At 44.7% G+C, this 15,255-nt stretch overlaps 1 protein-coding gene across 3 annotated transcripts in view; it reads right to left on the bottom strand.

Moving 5' to 3' along the window:
• Positions 1-15,255, bottom strand: part of CLSTN2 (calsyntenin 2) — a 645,262-nt gene that overhangs the window by 144,686 nt on the left and 485,321 nt on the right. For all 3 annotated transcript variants that reach the window (XM_032630816.1, XM_032630818.1, XM_032630817.1), the window contains one exon: positions 11,139-11,288. In XM_032630816.1, coding sequence (XP_032486707.1) covers positions 11,139-11,288 — 150 coding nt within the window. The remainder of the gene's footprint in view (positions 1-11,138; positions 11,289-15,255) is intronic.

Below are 15,255 nucleotides of genomic sequence, written 5' to 3'. Positions count from 1 at the left end.
ACCTATTTTAATAGGTATGCAGAAGTCTACAATAGTTTTTGAAATTCCAAAAGAGCTACATTGAAAGACTTACTGCAAAAGCCTAATGAAAACATTGAAGACATAAAAGGTACCTAAAACAAAAGCTACATCCCAATCCTTTGGGGAATTGGAAACAACTGTCTTTGTCTTGAAACTCTCTGCAGGGTCAAAGGTGTGGCTCTCTAGAAGTTCAAAGTTCACCTGCCCTACAGGGAACTATCTTCAATATCCTGTAATAAACCATAATGGAAAAGTATATGGAAGAGAATATATATTTGAATCACTTTGCTGTATACCAGAAACTAACACAACATTATAAATCAACTACACTTCAATTAAAAATAATAAAGCAAGCAAACAAAAACCACAAAGTTCACCTGCCTTTTTTTTTCTTTTTTGCCAATCCCCAAACCTCACCTATTCCTCTCAAAATGCTTACAAAAATCAGGACATTGGAAACAGAATTGTACTGCGCTTAATCTGTGCCTTTGTGATATAAATTTCCTATTCCTATCTTCTTTAGGACCAAAGAGCCATTCTTTGAGATGCAATCTTAATAGGGAAGTTTCTCACCAGAAGAAAAAGAAAAAAAGAGTGAGGAGGTATTTGGAAACTGGGCTAACTAGAAATCTTACAAATCTTTTCCACTAATATTAGTAACTATAAGCTCTCTGTGTGCAGCAGTATCTTTCTTTGTCTATGTATGTAGATATGTTTTTCTACCTTCGGATGGTATTGCCAAAATTAATTTGTAAAAGAGCTCTAGTTGGTTTCATTTGCTTCAGAAATATAACAGAAACTAACTCAGGTATTTTTCAAGTTCATCGTGATTTAGGATAATCTTTAGTAAATAAAAGCTAATTAAAACAGACATATCTTTTAAGGTTATTGACATTGAACATAATGCAGATAAACCACTTTTATTCTGCTCAGTTTTATTAGATTCATGTTTCTCTGTTGCAAAATTTGTCAGCAAAAAATAAAATAACTTAGAATGATGACTGATTTTGTCTAGTGTCCCATGAAGCTTTTGTGGGTAACTTAAACATGATTGATGGCAGCACACGTTTTAGATAGATGTAAATAGGATAAGAATTTATATATAAACTTTTCAGCAACAATTATATTTTATGGTATAGGTACTTAAAAATAGCCTTTGAAATCTCTTTTGGTAACTTGAAACTTTTGAGTTTTCTAAAGTTAAATGGTAGAAATGTATTAAATATCTAGGTCTTTTATAAATAAGAAAATTGTGAGACATTAATTACTGAACATAGGTTTATCTACTTTTGGCTTCCTATTGCAAAGAAACTCAAGATAAATTTGGTTCTATTAGTGATAGGGATAGACAGGCAGTTGTAGAAGTCCCAGTAGGGGATTATAGAGAGGGAAACCTAGGGAACTTTGGGAGACCACTGTAAGTTAATGATAGCTCAAGAAAGCTATCAGAATGTCGTGAAATGAAGCAGGCTTGCTTAACTATAAGGCCATAAATAAAAGCATGAGATATGCCTGAGGTCACTAAGTGAGAGAAAAAAAATGAGGCCTGCATTCTGCCGGTTGAGTTCATCAAGATAATGAACCTTAGGACCAAGGACAGGAATTTAAGGGAAAGGTGACATTCCTAAGTAGGAGACCCTCCTATGGAAACCTGAGATGATTCAACATATTTTAGTATATGTTACCACCCTTCTGCTGATTTGAATAAGCGCTACGACAGTCCTAGTTTGACCTCATAGGGTCAAACACTCTCCTGCTTGATACGAAGGAGGAGGTAGTGATGTAAGCCTGACATCTACTTGAAGAATGAGGAAGAAGGTGGTCTTCTCCCCTCCTCCACTTTCCTTTGATTATAAAAATGTAACCTGCTTAATCTGTGGGGCAGAGCCCCCTCGCCTGCCCACTTGCTTCCCTCACAAGTGTCCTATGTTAACAAATCTACTTCTTGCCCATCACTTGGCCTCTCACTAAATTCCTTCTGTGCTGAGACACAAAGAACCTGAGCCTCAGTGAGTCCAGTCACCAGGTGAGTGATTCTAATTAAAAGACCATGGGTTCAAGTTCCAATCAGAGGTGCACAGCTTCATTAGTAAACATGTTTTGTGTCACGCTGAAAGACTGTCCTGTGAAGAAACACATGTTTCTAGAAATTATGAAATGCGTTCATAAATTTGTCAGTCTAAAAAAATGCTCGTCTGACATGTGGTTCAAAATTGCTTACTTCTGAGTTTTCACTAGAAATTAAGGTTTCTAAGAGTTAAGAATTCTAATTCATATACGTAATTAAAGCTATTCGTAATAATAAGGGACACAACTTTATATGCAAGGAAAGTGAGATGTGTTTCTTGGTTAAGAAAAGATATGAGGTATGGAAATGCATTCCTATTAAGGGAAATGAGAGTAATTTTGCCTAAACTAGAACTTCTGGTTATGAAGGACAAACTAAATTGTGTACAGAAAGTTGATGAGAGCGAGAAAAAGATGGAATTTTACCTTGTATAATCCATCAAACTGGTTAAAATTGAATCGATATCATAAGGGTGTTAAAATATGCTTTACTATCAGTATATGGTCAGGCCACTCAAAATGGCTGTTCTCTTGCTCTCTGTACCTCCCCTGCCAGACCAGTGCCTGCTTCACCTACACCCTACATGCATGACTACATACTTACCCCAGGCCCCAGCTAGTGACAGCATATCAAAGGGGTGGTGAGGGGTGTGCCCCTCTGCTGGTTTCCCTGGTAACTAATGAGCCAACCTGATGTCAAGTTCCCGTATAACTGGCAATCTCCCCATCCCCTGGGGAGTGAAGACGGCCACCCTGTCCTGCCCACCATCCGCTGCTGCACGCGGTGGTGGGGTGTCTATGCAGGACCTTGCTTCAGACGTGTAAGCTCCCCCATCCATTAAACCACTGACGTCTCTGTTGCTGATTCCGGGCTCTTTCTTTGGTCTTGAAGCTGGGCAAGCACAGGCCTTAGAGGCCTGCAGGGTGCAGCCCAAACTAAAACTTGGTTTTCTTTCATCTGCTAAAATGACAAAGGAGATTCTCTTTCCACATGCACTGACTGACCCCTGGATTGAGCAGGTAAATGTGAAGCAGGAGGGAAGGAGCCAGGGCACAGCCATTGAAAGAATGACACAGCCTGAGGACATGACATAAACTGATTAGAACCAAATGGGTCCAAGATGGCAGACAAGTTGACTTCCACTAGACCTTGAGCCTCAGTATACGCTCATATCAGCAAGCTAAATGACACACCCACAGGTGCCATGACATTTCCAAGACCATAACCGATCAAAAAGTGGGCAGTGGCCCAATTCCTGGAAATCCCCGCCCCTTCCTAAAAGAGCTGGAATACTCCTTCCACTCATTAGCTTATGAAATTATCCACTCCTATAAAAACGGACAACCCCATACGCTGGTGCCTTTCTCACCTTCCAAGATGGCCCACACTCTGTGGAGTGTGTTTCTCTCTAAATAAATCCACTTCTTACCTATTACTTTGTCTCTCACTGAATTCTTTCTGCGATAAGACATCAAGAACCTGAGCTTCATTAAGTCCTGAAACCAGGTGTGTGATCTCATTTGGAAGACCGTGGGTTTTGGCTGGGCTCCAGTCCCATCCACGTGGGTTTGAGTCCCAGTCTGGGTTTTGGCCAGGTTCGAGTCCCAGCCATGTGGGTTCAAGTCCCAACCTGAGATGCACAGTTTCAAATGCAGGGAGTAAATCCATCTCCTGGTTAGGAGTAAATACAAGTGAGATATGATCAGAAATCTCTCCTTAATACTTGGAGACGTTACAAATTCTGTTGCAAAAGCACTAGCTGTCCAGCAAAGGTCTTTATACTCTCTGGTCAAGGTTTTTCTTGATAATAGAATAGCCTTTGATTACCTTTTAGCTGAACAAGGTGTCTGTGCCGTACCCAACACCACCTGCTATACCTGAGTTGACACTATAGGGAAGTTGAAACTCAGTTACGTAGGATTACTGAACAAGCCACTTGGCTTAAGAGGGGGACTGCTTCAGTGGGGTCTTTCTTTGATTGGTTTGGGTCTTGGGGACCATGGCTCTGAAGTGCACTCCAAACATTGAGAATTATCGTGCTTATTATAATCATAATAATAACCCTGGTGTGTTGTATTCTCTCAAAACCCTTTAAATGCATGTTTGCAGTTGCTAACTACCAAGCAAATGATCTCCCTAAGACTGGAACATCAGAAAAAAAATGAAGAGAATGATCAACTTAAGCATTATGGGCCTGTAACTGTGACCTGTGAATGTCACAGGGATTAAGCAAAGACACTGTGACCTATAGATACCACGTCAAGGATCAACAAAGCTGTGAGAACTACAGAGCAACAGGTGAGAGTGGTGTTATTGCCTTAACTTTTGATCATATCTCTCAGTTAGGCTGAGAGTTTGACCAAAAGGGGGGAACTGTTAAAGAAAACCACAGGCCCAAAAAGGCACTACCTGTGCTAAAGCCCGTGATACCAAACATAGATTTAATACCTGACCTGACTACGGTTTTGACCTTCCCCAGGCATGTAATCCTTTCTTTCTTTCTGTTTCTTTTCTTTCCTTCCTTCCTTTCCTTCCTCCCTTCCATCCTTTCCTTTCCTTTCTTTTTCCTCCCTCCCTCCCCACTTCCTTCTTTCCTTCCTTTCTTTCTTTCTTTCTTTCTTCTTCCTTCCTTCCTTCCTTCCTTCTGAAGTATAGTTAATTTACAATATTATATTAGTTTCCAGTATATAAGATAGTCTAGGGATGTAATCTTAATTGGACAGTCTGGAATTTTCTGGTCAATGGAGACCCTTTACATACCACAAAGGAAGAAGAGGTAATATGAATAATAGACACTTGCCCTTCTCCCAAAAGAAGGTGACCTGGCCAGAAACAATTCTTTCTTTTCTTTTGCTAGTAACTTTCTCACCCCTCCCTCCTTCAATAAAAACCCTCCATTTTTACAACCCCTCTGAACACTGGGCGCTGCCCAATTCATGAATTGTCGAATAAAGCCAATCAGATCTTCACATTTACTACACTGAATTTTGTTTTTTAACAATCCTTTAGAACACAATGTTGTTACCCTAATGGTAGTATCTTGGACTCCCTGGCAGGACAGTGAAGGAGGGAACTGAGGGCAAGGAGCCACCCTTTGCTCTGTCTTTCAGCCTGCAACAAGAGTGACATCACCAGAGTCCTCCAATGGACACATCGCCACCTTCTGAGCCTGCCTGTTTCTGTTTAAGCAAATCTGGGTACCTACATGGGCTTATCACTCTGTGATCCAAAGTCAATGCCTCTAAAGTAGTCAAACCTAAGTCAGCTCTTTGTGGTACTTGATCAATAATTGATCTGACTTTTGCAAGGGGCAGGGTGAAGCCGACTGACCCCTGGGGCCTGGGTATTTCTCTCCTTGGCAGGGTGGCAGGCAAGTGGACAGCTGCAGAAGGGACAGAATATATACTTGACAAGGCTTAGCAGTGGTTTACTCTACCCAAGGCATGCTGACTGCGTCTTGTCCCCTAGCCTATCGGATCTCATGGGATTTGCCTGAAAATCTAACCTCCTTTGCTGCTCAGTAATTTGAATTGGTTTTGGAATAAATACGTGACTTTAGAAACTTTTCCAGAAGTGCTCTGCTTAGTGCGCTCAGGAAAATCATCCTTTTCAGCTGGTGTCCCTGCCCCAATTTCTGCATCCCAGCCACCATCTACGTGGTTGGCCAGAAAGTCCTTCTTCTCCAAGATCACCCCTCATCACGTCAGGGCGTGAAAGCCTCTGGGCTCCCCACTGCCCTTGGGGTAACACAGGAGGTCTCCCTCTTGATCTGGCCCCCACTGGCCTGTCCAATGCTGTCCCCCATGCCCTGGGCACACCATCCTCCTTCCCAGCTTCCTGACATCTGCTCCCTAACCTGGAACACTCCTCTTCGCTGTGCTAAAACTATTATTCTTCAAGATTGATCCCAGGTGCCTCTGCCGCAGGGGCCCTGCAAGGTTAAATGCCTCTCCCTTGTGTCCCCAATGCTCCCTCCAGCAGAGCTTGTGTCCCCCTTATTGCCTTCTATACTATGAGTCCTGGTAGGCCTTCTTTCCTCTGTATTCTTGGCCTTTCAGCACACAGTGGGCCTTCAGTAAAGGGTAAATGAATTCACGTCAGAGTATCTCCTACTGCGTCGTGTGTGTCAGTTTCAGTTATCTCACAGTGCGAATAACTAAGGGAAAATTAACCTCAACCAGCAGTTTTCAGGCTGCTGTCTTTTCCGCACAAAAATCTTAGACATACTCTAGGTGTTTAGAAGTATTTTCCGCATGACCTTCTCACTCCAAATGAAGGCCATGGACCAGGAACATGCAGATCGACCCCAGACTTACTAAGTCAGAATCTGGATTTTACCCAGCCTCCCAGGGGCTCATGTACACATTCAGATTTGAGAAGCATTCCTCTCAAAGACACCCTTCTCCTTCCTCACGAAGGCCTGGTTTGTGGAATGGTAGAAACGCCGAGACAGTTTGACGCACCTGGAGAATTATTCAAGCCCAAAAGAACAGAGAAGAAATGGTTCGTTATGTGGCTGCATCTCCTTTTCTTTCTATATGAAATAAGACACCTTACTGTGAAGGTAATAGGGGCAGGAATTGGGCCCGAGGGAGAAGCTCTAGGAACCTGCAGCGTTGGGTGAACCGATGCTGGGTGAGGTGTAATTGGCTGCCGTGGGATGGTGCCGTGGGATGAAGTTGGAAAATGAAGATGGGATTTTGCGGGGGCTGGAGTCTGGAAAGCTGATTTGATGTGGGAACTTCAGATCCAGAATGGCAGGATGTCTGGTCAGCAACATGCCTGGGAAAGAAACGGTGAAGGGCCAGGGAGAGAGTCTATAGTGGTTCTCTTCAGAGGGGAGCTGTTTTGCATAAAGGGGACAGCGACAGACTGAACTTTGGGTCTTGGGTGGCAGGAGCAGGTAATAATGAATACAAAATCTGACTTGCAACAATAAAAGGGAAAATGTCCTAAGTAAGTGTTGTGCAGACAATGTTTTCAGCTTGAAACAGAGAAATAGACCGGCCGAGGGATTATAGAGAACAATAAAGGAAGGGAAAAAGAAGAGATGTGTTTCTCAGTATGACACTACATAACATAATGTAAACACTAAACAAACAAAACCCTCAAACCAGCAACTGAGTTGCAAATGCTCCTCTAGGACACAGTCTGTGGTCCCTACGAGCAGGGCTCAGTAGTGCCATCTCTGGCTGTGTCCATTGCTATTACTGCCCCCATCCCCCTGAGAGCCTCTGAGGGCACTGCATCCTCTGCAGTGCTCTGACCCATGGACGGATGCAGATTCTTCCCGAAGTCCTCAGGCGTGGGTACCTATAACCGCTTGGCAGAAGGGAAGCAGACACTAAGAAGACTGCAAGTGCAGATGCCTGGCATGAAAAGCACAAGCTCATCTTTAGCACGTGTGCTGCAGGCACACCTTTTTTCTGGCTCCTGTTAGAATCATCCATCTCCATGAGTAAGAGCTGCTATAGGGATACTGCGTGTTCTCAGAGCTCAGGACAAAACACAGAGGTTTAGTTCTCCCTTTCACCCACACAGGTCTAGCTGATGCTTCGAGGATGCTCTTCTGTCCTGGGCAGCTGAGAATGGGAGTGACATTTCCTTAGGAAAATCTCCACCTACCCCTGCAGAGAAAGCTGACCCTTACCACCTACTCAGAATTACACTCTCAGAATACAGCCGAGAAGACAAAACTCACGTAAGAGCAAGGCGCATATACCTGGTACCCTGGGGTCATTTTATGGATGCAAAGCCTTCCTCCCTTTGCTGCCAGCTGAGCCTCTGATAAGCCCTGCTCTGCCATTGGTGAGTGATGGTGGTAAGCAAGCTTTTAGGTGATGGACAGAAAGTTCGGGGAGTGCCAGGGACCGTGAGGAATGTAGTTGTGCCCTCAGGGAGCCCATATCACTTCTGGGAAGACAATATTCACCCACAGAAAAAAGACAGAGAATGGAATACCATAGCCTGAGCAGATGGTGCCTTAGCCAAGGTCTGAAAGGCAGGTGGCAGCAGAGCCAGGGGGTGGGATGTCCTTCGTGTACAGCTGGGTAAGGCCAGCATCGCCTTGGGAAAGTGGCAGCCCTACATTCCTGGAAGGGTTTATTGTGATGGAAAAGAAGGCCTGGGGCATCACTGGAGTCTGGAAGGGAGGGAGGGTTCTAGCTGTGAGCAGGTCCCTTGCTCCTCCAGCGTAGCTAGCTCCCTGGGACAAGCTGAGCGCAGAAAGGGCTTGTGATGGCACTGACTGGAAGCGAGTGGTCCAGGGGACAGAAGGCTCTGAGCATGATGGATTGCTTTCACTATGCTGCAGTCCCCTCCTGCCTGGAGGGGAATGACTTAGAACAGGTACAAGAATTTGAACTGCCAAACTGCGATTGCTTGGTGACCGTCATTGCTTGAGAGAAGTCAGCTCAGGGAGGAGCCTCTGTTCTGGGCAATTACGCCCGGCACATGTCCGCAGAGCCCGCACTCACAGCTGGGTCCCAAGGGCTTGGGGAGCATCGCGGCTCCTCACCCTGGCATCCAAAATCTTGGCTACCAACCCTCCCCTCCACCGACTGCTCCAAATTCGCTCCCCATTTGCTCCCCAGTCCACACCCCCTCCGCAAGCCAGACCGGCTTCCTGACATTGTTCACTGTGCCCTGAATGGCCTCCCGTCTCTTGGTTCCTCTCCTATTTTATACGGTGTAGCCTTCACCCGACACCCGCTTCAGGAAGAACCAGCCTTTCCCCTAGGAACTGGATGGGCTCTGCCAGCGAGGAGCAGCCTGCTTCATCTGTGGTTAACAAAACAAAACAAAACGAAGCAGACAAACAAACAAGGCTGGCAGACTTAGGCAGGGAGCCACCATCAAGTGGTTGGTCCAGATGTTACACCTGCTTACGTCGCTTTGCCTGGCACGGTGAGCAGGTTCAGGGAGGTGCTGCTTCCCTCTCGTCTTTGTTCCACACAAAGGTACATTTTTCACCATTCATTCATGCATTCAGCACTTGCCAATCACCTGCCTTGTGCCTGGCCCAGTGCTGGGGCTGCAGACACACCAGTAGATGGATAGCATCCCTGCCTCCTGGACCTCCCTGTCTAGAGCTGAAAATAGCCTCATGCCCCGAGGTAGGGGCCCCACGCATTCTTCACATGCAGGATGAAACATTATTAACACGTTTCACTTTGCATACATTTAACACTGAAACAAGTACAAACTCCATTAGGAAATTACATTTAAATATATTTCAATGTGATTCCAAATCTGTAGGTGTCTCATTTATCAAAGACAAAAAAGATTGGGTTCATTCTCCAGATATGGCCTTGTGTTTTGCTTTCCTCACTTTAAATCCCATTGTGAGCTCGTTCCGAGCTTAGAAAGCTTTTATATTCTTTCCAGGCTTTCTTTTCAAAAGTGGGACTTTCACTGGGGCCAGTTGTTACACGTCAGAATAAAACAAGGTGAGTTCTTCACTCAGGTAGCTTTGCACTCATTCATTCATTCGTTCATTCATTCAATGACTGTTACTTGAGCACCTACCATTGGGGCCAGACGTGTGCTAAACCTGAGAAATTCCACTGTGAACAAAAGAGACAGACTCCTGCCCTCAGGGTCCTCAGGGTCTAGTGAATTACACTCAACCAGAGTGCAGGCCCCCTGAGGTCAGGGACACACAGATTCCCACTCTGGCTTGTTCCTTTTTCTCTGTCTCTTGCTTGAAATAGACAGACACAGAGAAGACTCTCCTTTGTTCTTTACCTCTCACACGTCTTAGCTGTGTCTCTCCTACTCAGCATTTCACCTTGTCTACTTTGTTCAAAGGCAAGCGATTCCGGTTCTCTCCAGAGGTGGATTTAATTACCCCCTCCCATCTTTCTAGTTGCAAGATGAAGTAAGATAAAGTTGTGCAGGGGACGATCTGAGGGCAATGACCCAGTTGGGTCCTCAGGTGTCCTAGCTTTGCACCATGAGGTCCTGCCAGTCTGGCCTGCTGAATTGGATTAGGGATAAATGCCTGCCTAAAAGGCAGCCATTCAAGGTCTGACCAGTGACCTATATGTGGTCTGGCATCAGCCTGTCCCATAGGGACATGAACGACCAACACAGCTAATCGCACCCTCTCTTGGGGAGTTAAGAATGAAAGATACAGAGAGATAGAGATAGAGAAAGAGGTAGAACGTAACAGGGGCCCTGAAGCTTTTAAGACCTATGAAGGGAAGGCAGCAGACAGAGGCACAAAGTGGATGAAACCATGGCACGCCCTAAGTTATGTGTAAGCAGAACCCTGCGACAGCATATCAACAACCAAAACGGTGGCACAGAGATAACTCCAGCATCCCTGCTCGGCCACCGGAACTATTGGTGCCATAAACATGGTTTATGTTATTCCATAAACCATCCAATCGTCTGCGAGCTCCATCTCTGCAGCTGGCCTTCCCATCCTTATTTGCCCTTAGTTCATTGCTACACCTGCATCCTCAAAGGGTAACCTGAACCTTCTGTCTTTGCATCCTAAAAGATCTAAACTAGCACAGATATCCATCTCCATCGAAGGCCATTGCTTCTCCATTACCAGAGCCAACACTTTAGAAACCCCCTAACACAGAGGCTGGATTCTGGATCTCCAGCCTCTTCCTGTACGCCCTCTGTGCAAGCCCAAGGAACATGCAACCTTCCCCAGGTGCTGAGCAATTATTAAAGCTTGAAATGCACCAGCTGAACTCCGAACCCTTAGGTAAAGTGAATCGGCCCTTTCTCCTGAGCACTGTGGGACAATTCCTATTGATAGGAAGAGGTCATGAGACTTGAGAAAGGGCACACTGGACAAACTGGGCACACGAGTTGGATGAGTTGGCTTGGACATTCTCAGCTGTAAAATGGGGGTACTATATCGCCCAGGAGTTGTAGGAACAAACAGGCTACTCTATTTCTCACAGCAGAGTGCCTGTGCTTTACAAATTCCTCTAGTGATGCATTGTGATGATTGGAGGGCAAGTCCAGCACCTCCTATACACATGGCCAAGCTGCCTTCACCCAACAGTACTGACAAGAGCAGGCCCACCTTGCCAGCCAGGCTTGCAAACTGGCTTTACGTCCACCTGCACCAGGGTGTCCTGCGCTGAAGGCTTCTGTCCACAGTCGTAGGCGGTCACCAGGATCTCATACTGGCGTTGCTTGTCATAGCTCAGCTTTTCCGTGTTCCTGACGTTGCCTGAAGATACAGGGACATTGAAAATCATTTCAGATCAAGTTAACCACGTTGCAGTTCTTCAAAATCCCTTCTGCCCTCTTTCAACCTTCACCAGAATAAAATGTCCCCTTTCCCTATCTCTTTGTAAAGACTAGGGCAAGTAGGGACATGGCTTCCACATGTGACCTGCTTGTGCCTTGGTGGCAGACTCTCAGGAACTGCTGGCTGGAGCCACCCCAGCTGTGGAACGGAACTGCCGGGTAATTCTGCCCACACATCTGGAATCCAACTGGTTGTGTTAAGTACGGGGTCGTCAGAAGACCACCCTAAACTGCACCAAACTAACCCTACATTAGGCTGTGTCCCTAATGTAGGGCAACGTATGCTCATCTGACATGAAATCTCTGGGAAAAAAATGGAATTCAGAAATGTCCCGACACGTATTTTTTAACATCTGGGCTCTTCGCCAGGAACGTTCATTGCCTCGTCTCACATTATTTTGCTACCAAATAGGAAGTAAAATCAATACGAGAAAACGTGTGACCTCTCTTCTGAAAGCTACACAGAATAACAGATTCCTTGCCCTGGTGGCAAAGACATTTTTCTCCTTCAAGAGAGACCAGACATTGTTTCTGAGCCATTTGTGTGTATTTGTTCCTGTGGGTTTGATATTATGGTTCAGAAATAAATCTTTGACAATTGATGAGCAAACTTTTAATTGATTATTTTTGCTGAAATACAATTTTGGTTTCAAAAAATGAATCAAGGCCTGATGTGCATTTAATACTTCTTACTTTTTTTTTTTTTTTTTGCGGTACGCGGGCCTCTCCCTGTTGTGGTCTCTCCCGTTGCGGAGCACAGGCTCCGGACGCGCAGGCTCGGCGGCCGTGGCTCACGGGCCCAGCCGCTCCGCGGCATGTGGGATCTTCCCGGACCAGGGCACGAACCCGTGTCCCCTGCATCGGCAGGCGGACTCTCAACCACTGCGCCACCAGGGAAGCCCTACTTTTTACTTTTTGATTCCCAGAGCTTAAAGTCTCCCTTTGTTGAGAATAATTTCATTCTGGCTTTTTTTTTTTTTCAATGGTGGAGCTGACAGCAAATTAGAATTCAAACAATATCATCATTCTTTGCCAGAAGCGAAATCAAGAGAGTGGCATGGACATATATACACTACTAAATGTAAAACCGATGATACCTAGTGGGAAGCAGCCGCACAGCAAAGGGAGATCAGCTCGGTGCTTTGTGACCCTCTGGAGGGGTGGGATAGGGAGGGTGGGAGGGAGGGAGATGCAAGAGGAAAAAGATATGGGAACATATGTATGTGTATAACTGATTCACTTTGTTATAAAGCAGAAACTAACACACCATTGTAAAGCAATTATACTCCAATAAAGATGTTAAAAAAACAAAAAAACCCCAAATAAACCAACAAGCAAATACACAAACATGGAATGGCTGACTCAGGTATATATATTTCATTTTTGTGCACCTTTGTTAAAATTAAAAAAAAAATTATTGAAGTATAGTTGATTTACAATGCTGTGTTAATTTCTGCTGTACAGCAAAGTGATTCATTTATACATAGATATACATTATTTTTCATATGCTTTTCCATTATGATTTATCACAGGATATTGAATATACTTCCCTGTGCTATATTGTAGGACCTGGTTCATCCATCCTATGTAATACTAGTTTGCATCTGCTAATCCCAAACAACCCCCTTGGCAACCACAAGTCTGTTCTCTATGTCTGTGTGACTCAGGTATATTTTTATGTTTCATCAAAACTAAGGGGAAACTTTTTAATGAGTTTTCTTCCATTCCAACTGATGTATATTGTTCATGCAAATTGAGACAACAGGGACTGACCCAAGAAAGCTCGGAAAATTAGAAAAGCCACATCACGTGTTAAAGATAGGAAAAATTCATCCACCCATCACTCAATATTAGTAAGACAGTACTCAGCACGAGGTCATGAGCAGGTGCTACGAATGTGAGCATATGTCAGGGTGTGGAGGGTCAGGGGGTACGAAGTTGCCCAAGACATTGGACCAAGAATTGGAATCATTTCTTCTGCTATCTGCTCTGGACTGTTTCTAAAAATGCAACTGCGGCCAGTGACTGGAAGTCAAATTTCCTTTAACAAAGCCGGTCAAGAATCTCTGAATAAAAATGTGTTTGCTGTATCTTTGGCCTTGTGGCGGATGTTCAGAATCCCTTTCCTTTTTCTCCAAATATTTGTTTCGGTCTCAGCTCGGGGCCCCAAGCACATCTGCAACAGCTCACTGTGGGGTTGGTAACATCCCCTGTGGCTTCTGTTAATAAATTAGTTCGTGGTTAGAGCCATCACAGGGGAGGACTTCTGCCAGGTGGAAGCACTGCAATAGGACCACGAGAAGTATGTTTCAGCAACATCTAATTGAACAAAGGTTTTAACTTTCTTTAAAGTTAAATGGCTCTCAAAAGATACACTTCGTAGAAGAGGAAGGCTCAGGGTTTACTGTCCGTGTGACATTCAGCAGACCAAACACTACCGATTGCGGTAGAAAAATAAATAAACACACGAGCCCGCAATCCTTGGCTCAATTTACGGCAGCTCCCCTTCTGTAAGAAGTCTTAATGAAACTGAGAAACTACTTTACTTTCTCCACCACCACCGACTTCACGCATGGGAGAATGGGTTTCAGAGCACCAGATTTGAAGCATCAGAGTATAATATTTTCACTGATGGTTGTAGAGGGAAGGGTCGTGTTTGGCTAAGTCACACATTTAAAAACATTTTGAAAGATCAGAAACAGCCCTGCTTTTTGCTTCTGTGACAATTGTGTTATTTTCCCCACACGTGAATGATTTCTCCTAGAGGTGCCTTCTCAGGAGAACTGAGTCCACAGTTAACCCAGGTGAGTACTGATCTCTGGGCTTATTTCTCTGTTCCAGATGAACTTGGGAAGGTTAACTCTCAAAGAACTATCCGTACCTACCACGTGTCATAGTGAAGGTATTTTTTAAAACCTCAGGTAAAGTAGGGGTTGCAATGAGACAAGTGCACTTACCTGCACCCTCCTTCTGATGGAATTTAAATCGGAGTCGCCCTGTAGGAAACGTATGCAGGCCAGTCACTTTGCAAGTGTTCGTACATTTTGGCCATGCAATTCCACGTCTAACAACTGACTCCAGAAATAATGATAAAAATTGCAGACAGAGGTGCAAATATGTTCATCTAAGCATTATTTATTACACTGAAAAAGAGTAAAGAAACTGGATGCCCAATAGTAAGAGGCAAGCTAAGCCCGATTCTCTGCTTAGACGGACTGCTGTTCGTGCTAATTGCGAAGCATGTTTATGGATGGAAAAAATCCACACAATCGAACCTTAAGTGAAAAGGGGAAGATAAAGAAAAGCAAGGAAAGCGTGGCCTTATTTTGTTCAAGAACTTCATAGAAGAAGTGCTGGTAGAATGTCAGTAGTGGTTCTCTTGGGTGGGATTACAGGTGACTTACTTCTTCTTATACTTTTCTATGCTTCCCTTGTTTTCCACAAAGGACGTGCGTTTCTCTTCTATTCAGGTGGAAGAGAAGTGTCTTCACGTACTTGGAGAACAAACAGACTTGAGGACACACTGTGCTCATAGGTATCCGATGCCTGTTACTCACCAGGACAGCCTGTGGAGGGCTCAGCAGAGGCTGCATGAAACCAACCACTGCTTGGAAGGTCGAAAAGTCTGCCAAGTGGAGACCGGGTGTCACCGAGAGCCGCGATGCTCCCTTAGCCATCATTGCCATCCCTGGCTGAGTGCAGTACTTAATTCCCATGTTACAATGAGGATCTGAGGCCAGGTTTAAGTAGCTTGTCAAGGACCTCTCTCTCTCTCTCACACACACACACATACACAGAGTGGTAGACGTAGGATTAAGACACCTTTGTATTTTTGAACTTAAATACCACTGCCACGTGTTCCTGTCAAATGTCACTGAAGACAGTGA

The sequence above is a fragment of the Phocoena sinus genome, chromosome 4, assembly GCF_008692025.1.
Source record: "Phocoena sinus isolate mPhoSin1 chromosome 4, mPhoSin1.pri, whole genome shotgun sequence".
Taxonomy (NCBI): domain Eukaryota; kingdom Metazoa; phylum Chordata; class Mammalia; order Artiodactyla; family Phocoenidae; genus Phocoena; species Phocoena sinus.
Note: the sequence above shows the minus strand (reverse complement) of the source record. Positions and strands in the feature narration are given on the sequence as shown.